Raw genomic sequence first — 23818 nt, 5'->3', positions numbered from 1 at the left:
TCTCTCCTCTGCACACACCATCTAGCAACACCAGCCTCCTTGCTGTTTCTTGAACATGGCAGGCATATTCCCCAGCAATTTTGCACTTGCTGCTCCCTGTCTAGAATGTTCTCCCCTCTTCTTTAGGTCTTTATTCAAGTCACCTTCTCGGGGAATGTTCCCTGCTTCCCAGTCTAAAATTAAACTCCCTAGCTGCCATCTCATATGCCCCTCCCTGCTTTATTTTTTCTCCTGTGTGTATCACTTTCTAAAATCTTATCAGTCTTGTTTATTGTCTATCTCCCTCACTAGAAAATGAACTCCATGAAGGCAGAGATTTTTGCCTGCTTGATTGACTAGTGCATTCTCAATGCCCAGTGCAGAGTAGTCACTACTAAGTATCTGTTGTACGTTGTTGAATATACACAACTATATCCATCCGTGATATGTAGGAATCCAAAACCATGAGGGTACAACAAACTGAGTAATTCTGACTGGATTTGGGTAGAAAATAAAGGACTATTGGAAGTTTCACATCAGAATGAGGCACAAAGAAAGTAGAACAGAACTGTCATGGGCATGACAATAATGATGATAATGGAAGAACCAGCACAGAGTTAGCATGAGCCAAACATGAGCTGTCAGGACACAAGGCTCCCCACATTCCTCAAATGAATAAAACACATGAGAAGAACAGTCTCAAAATCGTCTGCGGTGTAGTAGTTTCTTGCGCCACCCCTCAACAGGCATATACCGCAGCAGATCCAAATCTAAAAAGCTCCCCCCAGGGCCTTACCTCAGGAAGAGGCCCACCCCAGAACCACAAGAGTAGGTGTGAGCTGTGCAGGCTCCCACATCCTCCCCTTCCAGTTCAGTCTGACAGCAGTAGCTCTGGGAGCACAGCAGAGTTCCACACACAAGGCACAGGGTCGGCGCTCTGCTCTTATCACCACCTGATCTGGGGCACCTTCACGGGACAAAAAAAAGCACAAGTTATTGCTCTAAAAAAGAGCGGCTGAAGAGCTGATGGTGGTAAAACCACCCTGAAAAAAAAAACTTGCAACATCAAGTAGAGCTGAAGATGCATGTATCCTATGGCCCAGGCAAATTCATTTCTGGAACATCTCACACATGTACACAAACACTATGTAGTGGAAACACTCAAGCAACAATCGGAGGAAAGATAAATAAAATCATCAATAGGACAAAGAGTACATAAATTCTGCTATGTCATGTAATGAAATACTATACAACAGTGAAAACCGATGAATTAAAGTTATATATGTCAGGGGACCGCCTGGAGGCATAGCGGTTAAGTGCGCATACTCTGCTCGGCGGCCCGGGGTTCGCAGGTTCGGACCCCGGGCGCGCACCGATGCACCGCTTGTCAAGCCATGCTGTGGCGGCGTCCCATATAAAGTAGAGGAAGATGGGCACGGATGTTAGCCCAGGGCCAATCTCCTCAGCAAAAAAAGAGGAGGACTGACATCGGATGTTAGCTCAGGGCTAATCTTCCTCACACACACACACAAAAAGTTACATATGTCAAATGTATAAACAAATCTTACAAACAATGCTGAGTGAAAAAAACTGTAGAATATGTACAGTACAATGCCATTTGAAAGCTTAAAACATGCAAAATAATAATATATGCTGTTTAGGAATATAAACACTTGTAGTTAACATGTAAATAAATGCCTAGGGGGCCGGCCCCGTGGCTTAGTGGTTAAGTGTGCGCGCTCCGCTGCTGGCGGCTCGGGTTCGGATCCCGGGCGCGCACCGAAGAACTGCTTCTCTGGCCATGCTGAGGCCGCGTCCCACATACAGCAACTAGAAGGCTGTGCAACTATGACATACAACTATCTACTGGGGCTTTGGGGGGAAAAAAAAAATGCCTAGGAATGCTCAGTGCTCTGTTTAGAATAGTGGATCTCTGCAGGGAAAGGAGTATGCACTAGGGAAGACATACACAGGCAGCTCCAACTGTTTAGGTAATGTTTAATTATTTACACTACTGATTCATTCCTTATGCTGTTTGTATATCAAATATTTAATAATGTATTAAAAATTACTAAAGGCTCATATTACTTTAAAGTGTAAACTGTTATTTAGATAACCTCTAATGAATCAAACTTGTCCCCCAGCACCCCTGTTCCCCTATCTTATTCTGAAATATGGTGGAATAATGCTTTTACAAGTTAGGTAGTGTAAAGTACCACTGAGGTTACAATTTCTCCACCCAAACAAAACAGAACAACAACAAAATCCCTTAAATTCTGTGCAAAGAGGCGAGTGTCTCCAGTGGTAGGAAACACTTAATACCCTAATATTGAAACTTACGAGAAATTAGATGCTTGATTAATGAGGCTGCTGTAATCCTCTGGAAGGTCTATTAATTTGTTAGATTTTCTTGGATACCTAAACAAACAAACAAACAAAAAATACACAAGAAAAAATAGTTAAAATGAGGTTATATAATGACGACAGGGTAACTCTTAGTCAAAACAAATACAGGAAGACTGAATCTGAGTATCTGGGTGCTACCATGGTGGCACAAGGAGCCACATTAGAAATTAAAAAGGTACTCTTACATAACACAGGGCCTAAGGGTTTACATTTGTACTTGAAGAGCTCAAAATAAATTATCAGGACAGTAGACAGTACTTACTATCTGGCCCATTTCAGTGAAAATTTGGTAGCTCTGGGAAGAAGGGGAGGGGCAGAGGAGGATATCCACCCCTGGGCTCCTACCGAAACAATACAGTAATGGAGAGCCCAACCATAGAACTTGGGATAGAGAAGACAGAAAAGATATGCTTATCAGGGGTGAGCTTACGGCAGAAATGAGTTAGAGGAGAGAAGGCAGTAAACGAACAGACAAACTTTCTTTAAATTAGAGATACCAGGCCATGTTGATTCTGTGACAAGTTAATCCAGATAAAATTTAGATCCATATTCAACTGGTATTTGAGGCCCCACTCTCGGTGCTCACATCTGCCCAGCATGGGCCTCATGGTACAGCTGTTCTTTGCTTTCCCTACTGCAGAGACAGGAGTGGACTGAAACCAAGGGGGAGGTACTTAGACAGCAGTTCTTCTACCAGAATCACTTGCAGGGGATTTCAGAGGGATCTACATGCTAGGAGCCCAACTTCAGATCAATTAGATTTTGTAGGTAGGGCCCTGAGTATTTTTAAAAAGTTTCCAAAGTAATTCAGGCATATACCTCAAGTTGAGAACTACTGTTCCACGTAATGAGTTTTCTGACTGCAGGGCTGAGCCATATGAAACTGGTGATATTTAGCCATTTTTGACTTATAAAAACTGGAATTTCATATGGTTCAACCTAATAAAATTGGGGTGACATCATCTCTGGTTTTGGGACAGGTGTGTATACACTCAAAGAAATAGGGGCTATCCTGGTGGCATAGCAGTTAAGTTTGCGCGCTCCGCAGGTTCAGATCCCAGGCACGGACCCAAGCACTGCTTGTCAAGCCATGCTGTGGCAGTGTCCCATATAAAGTAGAGGAAGATGGGCACACATGTTAGCTCAGGGCCAATCTTCCTCAGCAAAAAGAGGAGGAGTGGCAACAGATCTTAGCTCAGGGCTAATCTTCCTCACAAAAAAAAAAAAAAAAGAAAGAAAAAAAATCAAAGAAATAGAACACATAATCTCCTCTACCCTTCTGATTTTTATGGATGATGTATGCAACAGAACCAAGGAGATATTAACACATGAAATACATCTGTTATCATCTGGTATAGCATACTTTACTACAGAATCAGAATAGAGCTAATGTCAAAAGGAATGAAGAAAAAATAAAAAAAAAAATGATTGGCCGTGATTTGATAATTACTGACACTGAGTGACAGGTATGTAGAGCCTTATTATGCTATTCTTTATACTTTATAGTTTTCATAATTCTGAGTCTTTTACAAACTCTCATCATTAGACTAAGAAAAAAAAGCACGAAGGCAAGACATCCTTCCTCTTGGAATCACTGGAGGCTTGGGAGGTCAGATTTGAAGGAAGGGCCTGCTTCCTCCCCACCTCCCGCCCCTCAACCAAGTCTTCGACGATCTTTAACTTACCGTATAGCATCTCTTTCACCTTCTAGATATCTTTTAACTTCAATGTTATGACACCAACTTTAATGTAAATGGGGAGAAAAAACAAAACATTTTTTACTTTTGAAAGGCTAGAACTAGAATTTTTTCCTCTCTTGATCCAATTAAGAAAAAACAATCTTCCTGGCTTAATATGATATATTTACCTCAATGAAAGAAGCTCGGAGGAATACTCTATTTTGCCTGCCTTTTAAAATCAGAGAATGTAACCTGTGATTTTCTAAAAGCAAGAATGCTTAGTACATTAAAATTTGCAATTACATACACTATTACTCCACTAATTTGGACACTCTGGAAAAACTAGTCTGAATTAATGAAAAGCTCTTATCTGGAGCTAGAACACTCATATTAAAACAATTTTTTATTGTGGTAAAATATACATAAATTTTACTATTTTAACCCTTTTTAAGTGTACACTTTTGTGGCATTAAGTACATTCACATTGTTGGGCAACCATCACCACCATCTAACTCCAGAACTCTTTCAAATTTCCCAAATGAAATTCTGTACCACCTTTTTATTTTCTGTCTCTATAAATTTGACTACTCTAGGTACCTCATATAAGTGGAAACATACAATATTTATTCTTTTGTGACTGGCTTATTTCACTTAGCATGTCTTCAAGGTTATTCCACATTGCAGCATGTGTCAGAATTTCCTGCCTTTATGGCTGAATAATATCCCACTGTATGTATATACCACATTTTGTTTATCTATTCATCTGTTGATAGAAATTTGGGTTGTTTCTACTTTTTAGCTATTGTGAATAATGCTGCTATGAACATGGGTGTACAAGTATCTATGAGCGTCCCTGCTTTCAATACTTTTGCAATATATACCTAAAAGTGCAAGTGCTGGATGATATGGCAATTCTATGTTTAACTTTTTGAGGAACCGCTATACTATTTTCCAGAGGGGCTATACCATTTTCTTTTCCTACCAGCAATGCACATGGATTTCAATTTCTCGACATCCTCACAAACGGGTGTTATTATTGTCTGCTTTTTTGATTACAGCTATCCTAATGGGTGTGAAGTTGTATCTCATTGTGGTTTTTATCTGCATTTCCCTAAAAACTAGTGATGTTGAGCATGTTTTCATGTGCTTATTGGCCCTTAGTATTATCTTCTTTGGAGAAAAAGTCTTTTGCTCATTTTTTAAATAGGTTATTTGCTTTTTTGTTGTTGAGATGTAGGAATTCTGGCTACATATACATTTTCTGGATATTAATTCTTTATCAGATATATGATTTGCAACTATTTTCTCCCATTCTGTGGGTAAAACAGTCAAATTTTAATCTTAGTCACTAACTTGAAATGATTGACAGGTCGATTTCTCTAGACTTTAATTTTATCAAATATAAAGCGAGGGTACTGGACTAGATAACCCTTAAGATTTCTTTCAGTTCCATAAATCTATGGAACAGAGTCCTAGACAAGTAAGTTAATATGGGGAAATAAAAATTTCTACCACTACTCTCCTTCCAAGCAAATCTGCTTATGCTATTCACTAGCTTAGGAAAAATCTTACCACAAAGGCAAATCCTTAACTAAGAAGGCCTAATCATTATAGTTTGAATTACACAGATAGAATTCCGACAGGCTCACTCTCTGAGAATTTTGTAATATATGTAATAAACTGAAATTTGTTTCTGTATAACTATTCAATATAATGAAGAAAAGTGTATAATCATTACCTTTCAATCAGTAATTTTGTTATCTCACTATTTTCTTGAAAAAGGCAAATGAGGTTGGTTGGCAGGGACAGATAGTTACATAAATGTTCAAAATGGCTTGCTCCAGAAACTGCAAATGGAGAAGAAAAGAATAATGTACATAACAACTAAGAGTAGATCCTGTATGAGAATAAGCAATAGCAGAGCTTAAAAAAAAAAAAGCACAATGAAAGAGTTCACATTTGCTAGGTATATGACTCGTAGGAAGTTAACAAGATGGCACCAGAAGGGGATCCACAGAAAATGATATAATGGAGAGTAGAGTCAGGCAACTCCTATACCAAGCTGGTCACAGTTTCTTGGTGTCTCAGTTTTACCACTTGCAAAACTATTTCATGGCGTTATTTGTGAACATTAAATGACAAAAATAACATGGGTGCTCTGGAAAAGTATAAAGCAGTACACAAATATAAGATGATTTTATCACAAAAGATAGATTTAAACACCAACTGTAATCATCACTGTAAATGATCAGGATGTCTAAACTATATTCTATATGGTGCCTGGGCAACTAGCTGAATGGAGATGCCAGTCAACAAACTTTCAGAGAGCACCATGACATGCAGGGCCCCCATCTGTGCCAGGCACTATGAGATAAAGAGATACAGTGAACTTTTTTTTTTTTTTTAACTTTTTTTTTTTTTGTGAGGGAGATCAGGCCTGAGCTAACATCCGTGCTAATCCTCCTCTTTTTTTGCTGAGGAAGACCGGCTCTGAGCTGACATCTATTGCCAATCCTCCTCTTTTTTTTTCCCCAAAGCCCCCCAGTAGATAGTTGTACGTCATAGTTGTACATCCTTCTAGTTGCTGTATGTGGGACGTGGCCCCAGCATGGCCGGAGAAGCGGTGCGTCGGTGCACGCCCGGGATCCGAACCCGGGCCGCCAGTAGCAGAGCGCGCGCACTTAACTGCTAAGCCACCGGGCCGGCCCGATACAGTGAACTTGAAGTCTACCTTTATACTACTTTCATGAAAGGAGTCAAAACTGAACATAGAAAATAACTGTGAAATAGCAAATGAATTCCACATTAAAATCAGATTTATGTGCAATTATGGGCATTCTGAACTTTAATGCTACAAGTTTCAAGTTAAAAAACACTTGAAATTGTCAGTTTTCACTTTTCAAAATTAGAACCCAGTTTACGAATAATATATAATTGAACATTTTAACACTGGAAAGCAAAACTAGTATATTTTTGTACATGTAAATAGTACATTTACTGAGATCTGAATAAAATCAGATGGATACATAAATATGCATTTTTATTCTATAATTCTGGACATCACCACAGTCAATTAGCTATGTTCTAAACTTTTAATCAGTTTTCATTTTTGCAAGTTGCTTTAATTCTAAACTGCTGGAGTGCAAGACTACATACATTTCCTATCTTTTCAAAGAAATTAGAAATTACCTTGAATTTCAGGTGGGGAAGGAACTCCATTTAAGTAATGAAAAAACAAAGCAGAACACTTCAGGAAAGGCATGATTCCAGCTCTGACATTCTTCCACAGATGCCAGCCGGAGGGTATTTCTTTCAAGGCACTAAAAAAGAGAAAAGTGATAACTGAGAAATCTAATAAGAAAAGGTCATTCTAGTTATAGCACCAAGTGTGAAAACAGAGACAACTGCTATTTGGAATTGATGGTACACAGGCTTAAAAGGAGTGGGTAGCCCTGATTATTACAGGATGTTAGGTATAAATGGTGCTACAGCCTCCAAGGCTGTTATTAAAGTTTATAAAAGTAATATAGCTACAGAAAGAGAAAATTTGGAAAATAAAAAACTACCCATCATCCTAGAACTTTTTATCAGCAGGTATTATTCTGGCAAACCATTTTCATACTAATTTGTCTTAACAGTTGTAACCGTAACATATGAAATTTAAAATTAACAAGTTTTTCAGATCATAAATCATAATTTTTATTGCAACTGTAATATTTTAGATCACATCAATCATAACCTACACCAAATTATTCCCCTGCAAGCAAACACTTGGATTGCTTTAAATTCTTTGCTAACATAAGTAATATCAGAGTGTACATCTTTATGCCTATAGATTTTTCTTTACGTTGAATTATTTTGTTGGTGTAGATTCTTAGAAATAGGGTAACTTAGTCAAAGAACAAGCATTGTGGTTCTTGACTTATACTGTTAAAAAGCTAAGTGAAACTGTTGTACCAAATCCCAATGACTCCAACAATAGGTGAAGTTCTAATAATTTCACTGCACTCCTGTCAGTCTTGGATATTACTTTAAAAATGTATTACGCCAATTTAATTTTGCATTTTTAAATTCCTAGTGAGACAACATATGTTTTAGAATAGCACTTTCCAAAGTAAGTTCCATGTTTCCACTAGTCTGTGCCAGATCCTCTGAGCAAAAGAAGGATTTCAGGGCTAAATAAATGTGGGAAGCTCTGCACGTTACTCCTCTCTCAGAGATTTCCAATCACGTCAGTATATAAAAGTCCAGGAGTTCTGCACATCACTCCCCCATCTTCTTTTTTAAACATGTCAAGAGATGGCAATTTCCCTTATTTAACAAATGAATTCCTTTTTCTTGCTATCACCTACTAATATTTGGGGAACTGCCTCTCATGTAAAGATTACGATCTCACCTTCCTGCACATTGGTGAAGTGTTTTATACAAAGCAAGAACTGCTAATTCTTCTTCACCAGCAAGATTTTCTTGATCCATGCCATTCTCTTCTGAAAGATAAGGCAATATTAGTACTCTGTATTTGCCTATTAAGAGGATTGATGAGCACATCAATTTAAGCACTCAAATATACAGATTATGTGTGATACACTCACATATAATCACATATAATTTTCAGATTTGAAAATACTCCCACAAAACACACAGAATTTAGTCCCCCAGTGTGAGCACAGTATCGATCTCCACCATAACAAGGAGCCAGCAGGCTCTGGGAGAGGAAGCCAATGTGCTTGAGGGGGCCAGGCAGCAGGCTGTGAGTAAAATCCGCTAAATATACAGCCTATGGTACTCACATATTACTAAACTTATGAAATACAAAATAAATAAAAACATTCACATTGCTAGGGGATTTTAATAGGATAAAGGAATTTGTTTCAAAACTCTTCACGAGGATAAACAGAAAAAACAGAAAAAGTAGCCTAATTATAATTTATATATTATTCTCATCCGAGTACCTTTTTTTCTAATACCTTTTTTTTTTAAACTGAGAAAACTCAAGTACTTCTTTCAAGGAGCTGACAAAAAGGAGTTACCTGTGCACGAGGTAAGTAAGAGCTGGATGATGTGCGCCATGGTAACCAGACGGAGAATGTGAAGGTCTCCGGTGCTGAGGCTGGTCCCTGAGAAATCCTGACACTGCAGCGCAGGGAACGCGAGCACCAAGCCCACCTAGACACCAAACACAGAACATCAGACAGACTGCCTTCCTCTCACAGCGAGACACATGGCCATTTTCTTCATATGATCCCCTTCAGAGATCAGCCCCTTCCCTTAAGAAATCTTTGTTCTTAAAGGGTGCACATGTTAGAAATTCCCTAGGATTGGCTAAATGAAGTTACTTAAGAGCTATAGGTGTCCTGATGGGCACTATCATTTATCCAGTGATTCCTCTATACATGGCTTATTATTGATAAAAAGATCCCTGAAATCTTTCTAGGGAGTGAGCAGTGGAAAAACCATGGATTTTGGACCCAGAAAGATCTAGATATAAATCCCAGCTCTTCTTATGAGCTTTCTAGACAAGTTGAAACCTCTGAGCCTCAGTTTCCCTGTTGGTAAACTAGAAATAATATACACATGTTTTTAATATCTAAGTAGTAAGGATGTAAGGACTAAATGAGAATGTATGGAGCTGGCCCCGTGGCCCAGCGGTTAAGTGCGTGCGCTCCGCTGCTGGCGGCCCGGGTTCCGATCCCGGGCACGCACTGACGCACCGCTTCTCCGGCCATGCTGAGGCCGTGTCCCACATACAGCAACTAGAAGGATGTGCAGCTATGACATACAACTATTTACTGGGGCTTTGGGGGGAAATAAATAAATAAATAAAATTAAAAAAAAAAAAAAAAAAAAAAGAGAATGTATGTGAAAGCAGTCAGGCACATAATAAAAGCCAGCCCTCGTGTTGCCTCCTGCTGCCTGAACGGTGGTGCTGGTGGTGGTGGTTTCCACAGGAGCAATGGGAACAATGACAATGGCTAACGTTTACTAGGGACACATTGGTCTAAGCTCTTTATATCGATTATCCTATCGAACTCGAACACAATCATTTGAGGTAGGTACCCACCAACTTAAAGGTACAGAATCTGATGCCCAGAGATTTAGGGCACTGCACTTGGGGCTACTGTGTGTGGTGGTGCACTCAGTGTCCTGTGTCAGGGGACCCAGTTGAGGTGGGGCCAAAGTTCAGCCACCCACTGCTTGGCCAGTGGTGTGTCCTGGCCCCAGACTGCACCTGCTCGGAAGACATACCTTTCCCTAAATCACACAAAGGGGCTGTCTGTTGCAAAGTAGTGTGACCACAGCGCTGTATCTGCCCCAAAGCTCTGTATGGGTCAGCAGCAGCCCTGACATTACTAGTGTTATTTTCACTTCTTTGTAGATAAAAAGTATAGAGAGGTTAAATTACGGACCCCAGTCACAAAGCAAAGTAAGAGAGACAGGATTAGATACCCACGTCAAGCCTCAACTAGATTCCTTAACATTTTCTTTTTGAGGCTCCTTGGAAAAGAATGACAATCGGAAGTGGTAAGAAAAATTCATGGTAACTCCTCCTGTCTGCCTCTACATTACTCGCCAAGTCCAAGATAAAGTTATATAGTAACATAAAGAGAATTTCAAACATAAATTACAAGATACCCACCAATAAATGAAACATGTCAATATCCAATATGCATGGAAGGTCTCCATGGCTGTCATCAGGCACCAATGCTAAATATTTAAAGAAAAATACATTAGCACATTTCATATGCCAACATAAGTACTAAATTACTTTTAAAGTGCATTTAATCTAGTTTAAATTTATCTTTTTGCAAGATATATATGAATTTATAAGCTAGAACTTGTACCTAAGACAAAAAATTTCACCAAAATATTTCTTTCATAATGGAGAGAAGTTGTACCACTAAAAACAAAATTACAGAAGATGAGAAATTACCATAACACATAGGGTACACGCATTAATACTCACATGCGAAAAGTTTACAAAAGTGTCCCTGCACCACTGCAAGTGACGCCACTGTCCAATGCGCTGCAGCAAATCTTGTTAGTGACCTGAGACAGTCATCCTGAAATGAAGAGATTGACACAATTAACAAAGAAGGCAGCATACGAAGAATTCTCTCCTTTCAGGAATGCCAGTTCAAAGCATAGCCAGTTGAAGTAAAGCTGGATGCACAATAAAAATCTCTCTAGATGGTGTGGAACTGAATATATGACATCTTTAATGTCATGTCTCTAACATGGAGTAAACGGAGTGGGAAATATCTAACCATAGGCTGAACAAACCAAAGCTATCTCCTTGCCACCATGCTGCTGATTCTCTATGGGAAAGAAAATGACACACGCATCAAGACAGACAGCCAAGAATAGAGACTTCCAAGAACGTGAGGCAGTATTTCTTTATATTTATTCTAAAGAGATACTCTAAAATGTGGGGAACACTCCAAATATCAGGGAAACTATGTGCAAGAAGATGGTTGTACAAATCAGGGTGTCTGCAGCCGTCAACAACTGTTATGGGGACTACGTAGCAACAACCAAGAAACTCTTGGTGTAAAGTGAAAAATAGAAGGAATGAAACTACAAGTAAACACCAATTATAATCAAGTATAAACATGCTAATGAAAAAAGAAAGACGGATGATAAGTTGATGAGTCTTTTTCTTCCTCCTTAATTCGCTATTTCCCAAATTTTCTGTAATGTTGTTTGGTTCAATAGATATTGAGGGCCTACTATACACTAGTCTTGGTTTTGAAGATCTTAAAATGAAAATTCACCCCTCCTCTTCTGCTCTCAAGGAGCTCACAGCCCTGGGGGTGGGAAGGGGAAGAAGAGGGGGCAGGAGACAAATGAAAGAGGCAGTATCACAGATGAGGGATATCCCACTCATAGGACACAACTCAGAGGTGTCCCAGGGAAGGCAAAGCTTGAAGAGCATCTTAAAGAGGAGGAGTCTGCTTAGGGCACTCTCACAGAGGCAAAGGCCTGGGAACAGGGATTTGGAAATCAGCAATGATTCTGCAAGCCTGGACCATGGATATGGGGACTGGCAGGAGGTGATAATGGAGACATAGGGTAGGAAGTTTAAGAGATATGATCAGAGGAACTCCTCTGATAATGTATTAGAAAAGAGTGAGATTCAGAGTAGACACTGCTACAAAAATCTAGGCAAGAAATGATAGGAGGCTGAACCAAACAAGCAGAAGTAGGAATGGAAAGAACGGGATAAATATGCAAGAGAGGAATTCAGTAAACTGCTGACCAACTGGATATGAACATTCAGACCAAATGATGCATCCAATAGGACTTCCAAGTTTCTAGCTTGGTCACCTGGATGGACAGTGATGACACACAATAAGACAGGGAATATATGAAGAAAAATTAATTTGGATTGTTCAATTTGAGGTGCCTTTAGAAGATCCAGGTGAAAAAAATAAAGCAGGCAATGAGATAATAGATCTAGTTTGGAGATGTACAAGTGGGAATCATTTGAATATAAATAAAATCAGAGGCATACATGGGGCTGACCAGGGAAGAGTATCAGATGATTGAGGGTCATGGGCCGAATTCTGGGGATTTAAAACAACATTTACAGGATGGAGGAGGGAGAGCAGACTGAGAAGGAGCCTCCAGAGAGGTGGGGAGAAAACAAGGAATGTCACAAAAATCAAGAGAGAAAATGAGTTTCCGAAGAAAGTAGTTAGAATTAAATAAAATGTCAAATAAGGGCTGAAAAATGCCCAGCCACAATGATAATTAGGAGATCATTTGGTGAACTTGGTAAGAGCTGTTTCCAAAAAGCAAACAAGTGTCAGGGGTGGAAGCCAAATTGCAGGGAGTGGAGAAGTGAAGGGTTAACAAGAAATTGAAGCCAGAGTATACATTATTGTTTAAAGAAGTCTTGCTGTGGATAAAATTTCTCTCTCTCTCAATATGAAACAAAATTAAAAATGGCAGGTGCTATTTCTTTATCTGTACTTAAACACTTTTTCATCACACAGTGAAATAAATAAAATGAAATATGCTTTAAAATGGCTTGGTCATAAAAAGGAAGGAAAAAGCTAAGGTGACAGACGGAAGAAAGATAACACTTAGGGCAAATCTTTCTCTATTTTGTATGTGGGCTGCCACCTCAGCGTGGCCAACAAGTGGCGTATGTCTGTGACCGGGATCCGAACCTGCGAACCTGTGCTGCCAAAGCGAAGCACACCGAACTCAACCACTACGCCATGGGGCCAGCCCCTGACCTATATTTTTAAACTGGTTTTCATTTCTTGGTTAGGCTGTAAGAACCACATCAGTGGTTCTCAATCCTGGATCCTGGGAAGCTCTTAAAAAATCTTAATGTCAGGGGCCCATCTCCAGAGACTCTGATTTAACTGACCTGTGGTAGGGCCAAGGCCTTTTTTAAGGCCTTCAGGTGATTTTACATGAATAAAATTACATGATTTTGCTCTTAAAGGCCCTTTTATGATAATTAGCTTGAACAGCAGGTGGTATATGACACTATCTGCACAGTAAAAATTAGCAAGCTTTGACTGTATACTCCTTCTTCATTCTTCTAGGCATTAAATGTATTGTTTTTACATTAATTTGTACTTATTTACATGTTGCTTATAAAAGGTAGTCAAATGTGGCAGAGGATGTGTTCTGTTTTATATTTCCAATTGTAGCATTAAAAATTCAAACACAGGGGCCAGCCCCATGGCCTTAATTAAGTTTAGTGTGCTCTGTTTTGGCGGCCTGGGTTTGGTTCCCAGGCATGGACCTACACCACTCGTCGGTGGCCATGCTGTGGTGGTGACCCACATACAAAATAGAGGAAGACTGGCACAGATGTTAGCTCAAGGTGAATCTTCCTCAAGCAAAAAGAGCAAGATTGACAACGGATGTTAGCTCAGGGTGAATCTTCTTCAGCAAAAAAAAAAATTCAAGAACAAGCACTCTGTTTTCAGTTTTTTTCCATTTTTCCATGTGTTTAACCAAGAGCCCTGGAAGAAAAGAGCTGAAGTTTATTTAAAATAAAAATCATTAAAAATTAAACCACAAACATCACTCCTTCACTATTGTTACAAAAAATGGGTTTTACTATGAAAGGACTGAACCTTGCTTAAATAACCATTTCAAGGTTTTTAAGATTAAAAAAAGCAGAACCACCAAATTCCCATTCCACCATTCTGTGAATTGAGTAAACTGATAACTTACCAGTCTGCAAGGCAAAGGACCAAACAATGGCTTATCTTCATCACTTAAAATTCTTTCTGCAGGTTAAAAATGGTTTAGAGTTTAAATTTCATGTTATGTATATTTTATCACAATTAAAAAAAAGGAAAAACTTCTTTCTGCAAAAAGCACAATATTGTCAGGTTTTGAAATATTTAAGTCATTTCACAAGATTTAACTTCGGATGTAAAGTAAAAATGAAAACACATTCATTCAACTGACAAGAAGATATAAGCACCACCAAAATGAGTTCTCTGTTGCTATGATTAATTTATAAACTGCCAATCTAATATTTAGTCAGTATAATACATTTTCTGCTTCAAAGTCTTTATATTATTTCTTCATATTGTTGCCCACTTTAAACAGCTTATTTAAATACAGGCTTCTACACATAATTCATGTCAATGAATGCTTGTGACTTAGAGAGACACAACTCTGAATCTCTTACCTATGCTCTGGATGGTGTAGGCACAGCTACCCCAACACATTATGGGCACACGGGGATCCTCTTCATTGGGATGAACCTTTAGTCCCACTTTATAAGTAGCAGTTCCAAATGTTTTTAGCATTTCTTTTATGCTCTCAGAATAAGGGTTCCTGAAGTAAACACGCATAGGATTAGCTCAAGACAATGTACTCACATCAATCAAATGGTGCAGTTTCGTAACATTTGCTACGTTGGAACTGAACCACTTCAACTATCTAAAGATAGTTATATGCAAAGGGAAAGTAAAGATATGCAAGCTGTCCCTGCCTGAGAGGAGTTATGCTCTATTTAGGTTGGCAGGGATGAGGACCAAGGCTGAAAACAAGGTATTAGGTAAAAGTCTATATACTGAACTGTGGGACCCTTGACCTCTTTCCCTATCTTGAAAACAACGGCAATGTATACCTACTGCCACAGATTTTAGTTTCTCCAGTGAAGAATACTCAGGGGAAAGATGTTTTACACATTGACACCTGGGGGTCCCAAGAAAAAGACTGGTGGAGGCCTGATCACCTCACTGTGAGTCTCACAGGTCAGCAAGCCCCAACTTGCTCACCAGGTATCCAGGGAGCTTCTTAGTGAACGACTCTTGAATAGTCACCCAAGGACCAATAAACATTTAAGGAAAGAATCAAACATCAAAGAGATGAACCAAAACAAACAAGCAGAAAAAAAGAACTCACAGAAAATGGAGACAGTATAGAAAGCAGGAAGCTTCAAGAAAATTAGAAGATCAGACCAAGAGATCCAACAGAGAGCTAACAGCAGAACTACCTCAAAAAACAGAAAAACCAAGAGGAGAAAATTATCTAAGAAACAATATAAAAAATTCTCAGAACTGAAGGACATGAATCTTCAAATTCAAAGAGTCCATTGAAAACGTAGCAAACTGAATGAAGAAAAGATTCACACACCAAGGAATATCACAGAGAAATTTCAGAACACAGAGGGTTAAAGAGAAGATCCCAACAGTTTCCAGAAGTAATAAAGTTACAAAGGAACAGGAATCAGAATGGTGTTCTTAACGAATGCCAGAAGTTAGTAAAACACTATCTTCAAAATCTAGATGAAAAATTACTTCTAATCTATAATTCTACACCTAAACCATCAATCAGGCATATGGATACAAAAACATATTTTCAGACATGAAAATTTAACACTCAGGGACCCTTTCATAGGAATCCGCTGAAAGATGCACCTGTGCAAAATGAGGGAGCAAATTAAGAAAGAGGAGGATATGAGATCCAGGGAAATAAGAGGAGCGTGGCCAGAGAAGTCTCAGGGTGACAGCTGTGCCCTGTCCTGCTTGCTGCGGGATGACAGAGGCTGTGGGCGTGTGGGAGGAGGGTTCCAGGATAGAAGATCATCTAAGGGGTCTGAGCACTTAGAAAAGCTATTGCTAGGCATCTGACAGATCTAGTGCATCATTTAGGGGAAAAAAAGTAATACATACATAGAAAACCAAGTACATGAAAAAAACAAGGTAATTATTAGCCACAGGAAAGACAAAATAGTACAAGAAGGAACATATAATTATAACACCTAACTTATATCAGTAGAAACAATTATAACATAAAAACTGCCAACTGATTCAACCAAAAACTGTGAAATAACTCTATTGGGAGACTGGTGAGGAGCAGTGGATACGGTAGAGGTAAGAGCTGAATCCTAAACTGCCAGTCAGTCAATAGAAAGATATTGTTTCCAAACGATAAATCAAGACACAGTCAACTAAGCATTTTAACCAGAAATATGGGAGTAAATTGCAGAAGAAAGAAACAAAATGACAGGACTGGGGATGACAAGGGCAAACGTGGGAGGCAGAGGACTGAAGTTTTTTCTTTTTAAGCCTTTTGGTACTTTTTTTATTGAGTTACTTAGTACACGCCAGGCACAGCTTCCAGGTGGCTTTAAATGTATTCAGTTACTTTATTCTCATAACACTTATGAGGTAGATACTAGCATCCTCACTTTACAGATGAGAAAACTGAAGTATAGAGAGGTCAAGCAATTTGCATAAAGTCACACAGCTAGTAAGCAGTGTTGCTGGGAACCGAACCAAGCAGTCTAGCTCTAGCATCTATGCTATAATTTACTTAATTGGCTATGGGGTAAAACAGGGGTGAAAATATTCTGGCTTTGATCCTGGGTTACTAAGAGGTTGGTAGGGCCATAAATAGAAGTACAGAAGTCAGAAGGAAAGCATGGGATCTGGTGGGGGAGCTGAGCAGTTTGGATTTAGATGTACTGATGAGGGGTTGTCAAGGAGACCCAGATATGCAGTAGGGAATTAGCAATGCAGCCTCCAAGAGGCTGGTGAGAGTTAAACATGCCACACAGTTCTTAGGTTTTTATCAATACACCCACAATAAATATCATGATGTAATGCTTAAATCTCAGAATTCAAGATCAATATCCTATAGTATTTTGCTCCCTAGCTTGACAAATCATTTTTACTAACTGCTAACTTACACTTTTCATTTCAAGTGGGCCATATTTAAAAGGAATAAAATAATACACTCACTTAGGACGAAAATCAGGCCTAAACCCTTCAGGGAGCTGAAATTCATCTATATTTTCTGAGTTCTTTGAAGAGGCAGTATCTACAGAAACAAACATTTTATATTATTATTCACCAGTCACAATATTTCTATAAATTTCAGTCATAAGTTTTATTCTAAATATAGGTCAAAGAAATTTAAAAAAAACAGGAAAAAATTCCCATTAATAAAAACTGACATAACATGCATTCAAAGCATGAGAAGTATGGGGCCAGCCCGGTGGCACAGTGGTTGGGTTTGTGTACTCTGCTTCGGCGGTCTGGGGTTTGCGGGTTCGGATCCCGGGCACAGACCTATGCACCGCTTATCAAGCCACGCTGTGGCGGTGTGACACATACAAAATGGAGGAAGATTGGCACAGATGTTAGCTTAGCGACAATCTTCCTCAAGCAAAAAGAGGAAGATTGGCAACAGATGTTAACTCAGGGTCAATCTTCCTCATCAAAAAAAAAAAGCATGAGAAATACTATTCCTCTAATAGACCAGGGCACCTTCTTCAGCCACCTTTGCTTTTCCTAATAGTACAGCCACTAGAACACAGCTAGGGAAGGCAAGAAAAGAAAGAGTAGGCTATCTGGTTTTTATAAAGACCAATGATATAAATTCTGCTCAGACTGCTTTCCCCCAAGGTCGTAAGTGCAGTGCATGTCTATGAAACTTGGGAAGCCTTCAGTAATGCCAACAAAGTGAGTTAGCCCACCAAGAACTAAACCTAGCTCTTCAATACTCATTTATATCCCCTTCACCCCCAGAAGCTCTTCAATAAAACGGGGGACTAAGTGAGAAGTACTTATTATAAACTTCAAATGAGCTTGTGTGTTTTCAAGGAATGAGTACTGTAGTAAAGTCAAACTCAGTTCATTAAGACAAAGAAAACTAGAATAAGTCGAATTTTAAAATGAGAAGTTCACTTTTAAAATAGTCTTAATTTCTTCCCGAACTACATTTTCCAACAATCTCAGACTTTAGGGAAAAATGAAAGCTGGTTATCAGAACTTACTAGGAGTACTTTCTTCTTTCCTAAGAACCTGTAACGCTTTTATTTGCTGAGATATTGTTCTAATCCACAGAGTCAGATTTGGTTGGTCTGAAAAATTTGACCTGCTAGAAAAGATTATAGAGAGTGTTTAGTTTTCTGTTGTTGCTTAGTTTAAAATACAAAAAAACTCCTTAAATGATCACAGGCATAATATTTTAAACACACTTCAAATATTAAAAAAAAAAAAAAAAAGCTGGGGGAAAATCTGTTGCCTTTTAAAAAATAAGAATAGATATTTGCCAATGGAAATGAAAATGTATTATTTGTCACTATGATGCCAATAACATTATTTGCCAAAAATTTAACTTTTTTTGGTACTGGAATTTGCTAGTATTTCTAAAATATCATAATCACCACACCACCAGTAATATTTGAGTGTTTATTATGTGACAAGCATTTAGTAAAGTATTGTACAGTATTAAGTTTAATCCCCTCCAAATTCTTGTGAAATAGGTTATATTACTGTCCCCATTTTACTGAGGAAACTGAGGTTTAGGGCTCTAGAACTTGACTAAGGCCGTATAAGGGACAGATCTGGCATTCATGCCCAGCTATATCAGACACCAAAGCCCGTGTTCTTCATGACTACGTCATAATTGACTCTCACGGGTGAAACACAAAACCTGAACCACAAAAGTGATGGGTGAAATCCAACAAAGGAGATTTCCCTTTGTATATGCAGTGAATCCTTAATCTAACAATGATTACTTTCTTTATCAGTTCAAGTGCAGATGTAGGTCAGCACCAGGGTACTCTTTTATGATTATAAAGCTTTTAAACTTTATGATTAAATAGCATTTTAAGAACATTTTGTGGTAGCATAAACTAAGACACCATAGTTTGAATTTCTAAAATTGAAGAGAAAAAAACTGACTTTGCTTTGAATTGAATCAAAATAGTAGCACAGAAATTAATAGACAACTCATATTCATAAAACTTAAATTAGTATTTGTGCATATAAGGTAGATACCATAATTCTGAACTAAGAAATGAACATAGATTTGAACAGCAGACAGTATCAAATTCACATTTGAAATGAGTATGTCCAATACTCCTACTAACTAGAAGCATTCTAAAAATTATGAAATCATAAAAATTTTCCATTTTAAATACACCAACAGATTTTCATTTTTTTGCTCAATTCCTGAAGCTAGTGTTGGCTAGTAAACTGCAAAAAATTATATTTAATTGTTAGAATATTCAATAAAGTCACTTTGAACTGCCCTATCATTTACTAAGCATCTCCTGAAAAGTATGAGAAATATTTAAAGTAGGGTCCTAGAAATAAAGAAGACAGTTTTTATGAACACACAGGAATTTTATATCTTCTATAGTGTTTATGGGTGATGAAGAAACTGTTAAATTTTGGCCTGTTCCTTTCTAAAAACCAAAATCATATTTCACAGGTCTGCTAGAAGAAATGACTAAATAAAAAGTTTGCAAAGTATCTAGAAAACATTATGCAATTACCTAGAGTGATATTTCCCCCTCTGGTTTACTATTTCATTACCTTCAAAGGAAACTATTGCTTTCATATGAAGGTTTTGTGACCCAAAACTTACTTGTTAAAAATATTTCTTGGAGGAAGCAGAAGAGGAATAACAGTATTACTCAAGCATTCACAAAGGGGACAAAGGAATTCTCCATTTTCTACATCATAGCTTGTATGTAAGCGTAATCTCTGTTGCCTTCGCTGTTCTTTAGCTTGAACGGAATCAAAATACCTTTACAATTAGAGAACATGAGGTATCAAAAACAACGGTAACTTTTTTCAATTGAGAGCCACAAGCTTCAACATCTTAAATAATTTGTTTCCACAAACAATCCAAAAATTAAAATCTTAAAATGAACTGAATTATTTTTAACACTGGTACTTTAATTTTTGAGTTATTTTAATTATCAAAAGGGGTTAAGAGTTCTAAAACATTAAAGTTAAAAAAAAGACTGTAGTACAAATAAGCATTCACCAAACAGCAAATTTCTTGGTCCCAGCGCTGTCTGGTTACTTCCCCAGGGCTGGTGGCTACTTGCCAGAGGAAGTTCATGATAATTCAATGAGCACAGTGCTAGAACAACAGTATTGATTTGTTGGTTTTGCAGACGCATAGAAAGCACCAAAGTAGAACAAATTCAAGGTTATCCCATTTTAGCTTAGGGAGCTACGACAATCTCAAGAAGTGACAAGGCAAGTACCAACACGTTCAGAATCCAGAGTTGTTCACCTTGGAAAGATATTACTCTTCTAGGATTTATCCCACTGTAAAAATCTTTTTTTTCATCCAGTCCGTTAGCTAATACAGATGCCCACATTAAAAGATATGAAGTTTCTAAGTCACTCCTTTACATGTATGACAAAGCAAATAAATTTTAATTGTTATTTATTAGGTAGTGATATGGAGTTTTTTCTTCAACATCTTTAGTTCTTTCTCCTTTTTTCTAGAATGAAATTTCCTTTATTTAAAAATTCAATTTTGAGTCTTTGGATAAGCTTCTCTTGACTAATATTAAGAATATAAATTACCTTTGCCAACAATGGGCATGCATAACGTGCCCACAGCTACCAGTGTGTGTTCCGCAAGACAGATCAGGGTGCATGAATAATGGATCATATTTTTCTGCATTACAAAACAAACAAACAAAAAACAAAACAAAACAAAAAACCAAGCATTTAATTTTCCTATAACAAATGTGCAACTTCAAAGTGTGAAATCCTTGATAAGGGCTTGTACACTTGAAATGCTAGTTTATTCCTTTCGTTGGCGATATCAACAATTTATGCAAGACCCTGGATTATTTAGAAAGCAAGACCCTCTAGTTTTCATCACCCTGAGCAAATGAAATATCCTTGACTTGTTAACAGAAATCGGAATTCCATATTTAAGTACATCTAATCTTTTGAACATTTCACACTTTCAGGGCACTGAGAGACTCCCAGTCCCTCCAAAAGCCCTGAGCTTGGTAAAAGGGATGTTCTTCATGGCGCTGCTTTTAACACTTCAGCGCAGCCGGCTCACAATGATCTCTAACAAAAAAGATGTTACGGCAGCCGTGGGGCGCTCCCTAGAGGAGATCCTGCCTAAAGACACTCACGCAGAGAGCAGCCACAATCAGAGTGCCAGAGCCAAGGCGGCGGCAAAATACCCAGGACAGCAGCCCAGACCAGAGGCGAAAAGGGAATTCAGGCAGAGTTGTCTGTGCTGGTGCTTTTTATTTTCAAAGGAGATGACAAATGAAGACAAACATAAGATGTGTGACTGTCTTCTTTTGGAACTTTTTGAATTCTCTATATAAATTAGTATAATATTAGAAATTCTGTAACATTCTAGAAAGAATTACTGAAGTTTAAATTTGCTGTTTATACTAGAACCGTGCAAATGCCACAGCATAAAGAAAATCTTTTAAGATATAAATCGTGAAAGCATGTGAAAAATCTGCTTACAGCCAGCCAAAATTTTTTCTTCACGAAATAACAAATTAAATAAAATTGGTGACCTTATCTTTGGCCTGGAGTGAAATTTATAAATTGCCTAGTTCAAAAGACCATTTTTTAAGATGAAGCAGACCAATCTTTCTTAACCAGGGGCTTGACAGCCACACTGTGAAAATTTTCCTTACAGAGAAAAGGCAAGAGGAACTGCATTACAGCCCAACTTCTCCCTTTGCTCAGACCTGCTTCCTTCCCCTCTGTTCCACAGAAGGGGATCCCAGGTTCTCCCTAACAAACGGCTGCGTGGTAATCTCCATCTCAAGAATCTGCTTTCTGGGGAACCCTATCTGTGATATTATCACTACTCTAAATCTGGCCCAAGGATTGCTTCTCACATAGGTAACTGACACAACTGTTCTCGAGAGATTCCACTTTGGATCCATCCATGAAGCAAAATTATTATTATTGTTATTTCAGTGTGTCAATTGATTATTAGGACTTTCCAAACATGTTGAAGAATCGGAAAGACTGTTAAGCACCAAAGTATGTTAATGCTATATCACAAAGAAAGGCTGTCCTTTGAATCCCTGCTATTCACCAGCTGTGGAATTCAGGAATGATGCTTAACATTCTGGAGCGTTTCTACATCTGTCACGTGGGGAATTACTGCCTAATTTACCTGCCTAAGACACCACCAAGCCTACAGAGTTATGAGGTTAATAAAATTGCTGTTTATCACCAAACACACTAAATGGCAGTCATTATTAACAGAAAGGAGAGGATGCGGCTGGACTTACCCGGATCCTGAATAAATTTACTTCTGTTTTTTGATAATACAGTTGATCTTTGAACAAATGCTGCCAGGACCATTGCCTTGCTTTCCACGTTCACCTCTTGCTCCTCTTGACACAATATACAGGTAACAAATTGTCTCTGTTCAGGGACCTGAGTTTGTGCTGGGCCCAATGCTGTAAGTGTCATATCTGAAACCACAGGGCTGCAATAAAAAGGTTATGAGTGTAATTAATGAGCCTAAGAAGTTTTCATATAATCATAAAAGAGTAGACTCCAGGTATGTACATATTCAACACATATGATTTTGATGACTTGAATTGCCAGAAGTCTTTCATATGTATCAAAATCATCTTTTTTAATCCCCACAGCAATCCAATATGTAACACAGAAGCCAGACACTCAGTTAACTCAGCCTAGTGTACTCATTCTTTTATGAATGTCAAGGGTCTTCTGTATAACATATCATTGTAAGTATACGCATGAATTATCTTACCTATAGTCAAAGATACTCGTAAACATACACTACTAAGCTCAGATTTCTAAGATTAATTCCTCTAACTGGAGGCCACAAAATTTACCCATCTACTCTTCTAAATTATTTTGGATTAAAAGTGTACTTACAAGGAAAAAAAAGCAACATCTTTTCCCAGTTGAGAACCATTGGTGAAGAGATTAAACAATTTTGATTATGGGGCCAGGCCTGGTTGCCTGGGTTCGGTTCCCAGGCACGGACCTACACCACTTGTCTGTCAGTGGCCACGCTATGGTGGCAGCTCACATACAAAAAGAGGAAGACTGGCAGCAGATGTTAGTTCAGGGTGAATCTTCCCCAGCAAAAAAAAAACCACTTTTGATTATTTCTTACCTATTATCAAGAACAGCAGAGGTAGAGGCATCCAGTTCTAAAGTCTGCTGAAAGAGTTCTTTGTTCTCATCAATAAAGTGCCGCTGCATCTCAGACATCTGGGCCATGATCTTTTCTCTGCGCAGTCTGGCAATCTCAGCTTTTCTCTTCCTCTCAGCTTTGTCTTTGTCTCTTGAATTCTGAAATTACACTCCATTTAATTAGACCATTAGATGCTAAATGCACATTTTTCCCTGAAGCATAAATATCTTTAATTGTAAATACTAACTAAAAACTATTCTACAATCCCACTCATCTGAACAAGAGAAAAGATTTCTTAATCAACCTAACATGATTAAAAAAAAAAAAGCAGACCAAAAAAA

At 38.2% G+C, this 23818-nt stretch overlaps 1 protein-coding gene across 6 annotated transcripts in view; it reads right to left on the bottom strand.

The window, feature by feature from the left end:
* The window catches only part of UBR2 (ubiquitin protein ligase E3 component n-recognin 2), a 114559-nt gene that overhangs the window by 4577 nt on the left and 86164 nt on the right, over positions 1 to 23818 (bottom strand). For 4 of the 6 annotated variants that reach the window (XM_004424146.3, XM_014782707.2, XM_087438600.1 and 1 more), the window contains 17 exons: positions 23457 to 23635; positions 22594 to 22793; positions 20891 to 20984; positions 19932 to 20093; positions 18331 to 18434; positions 17294 to 17372; positions 14731 to 14879; positions 14265 to 14320; positions 11029 to 11125; positions 10702 to 10769; positions 9095 to 9230; positions 8461 to 8551; positions 7254 to 7384; positions 5803 to 5911; positions 4071 to 4127; positions 2320 to 2397; positions 776 to 946 (listed from right to left, as the gene is read on the bottom strand). In XM_004424146.3, coding sequence (XP_004424203.1) covers positions 776 to 946; positions 2320 to 2397; positions 4071 to 4127; positions 5803 to 5911; positions 7254 to 7384; positions 8461 to 8551; positions 9095 to 9230; positions 10702 to 10769; positions 11029 to 11125; positions 14265 to 14320; positions 14731 to 14879; positions 17294 to 17372; positions 18331 to 18434; positions 19932 to 20093; positions 20891 to 20984; positions 22594 to 22793; positions 23457 to 23635 — 1961 coding nt within the window. Of the gene's footprint in view, positions 1 to 775; positions 947 to 2317; positions 2398 to 2882; positions 3039 to 4070; positions 4128 to 5802; positions 5912 to 7253; positions 7385 to 8460; positions 8552 to 9094; positions 9231 to 10701; positions 10770 to 11028; positions 11126 to 14264; positions 14321 to 14730; positions 14880 to 17293; positions 17373 to 18330; positions 18435 to 19931; positions 20094 to 20890; positions 20985 to 22593; positions 22794 to 23456; positions 23636 to 23818 lie in introns of those variants that run through there. The other 2 variants (XM_014782701.2, XR_015554133.1) reach the window with 2 other exon arrangements.

Source organism: Ceratotherium simum, chromosome 13, assembly GCF_057802395.1.
Source record: "Ceratotherium simum simum isolate JZ-2026a chromosome 13, ASM5780239v1, whole genome shotgun sequence".
Classification (NCBI taxonomy): Eukaryota; Metazoa; Chordata; class Mammalia; order Perissodactyla; family Rhinocerotidae; genus Ceratotherium; species Ceratotherium simum.
This window is presented reverse-complemented; position numbering and strand designations above follow the sequence as displayed.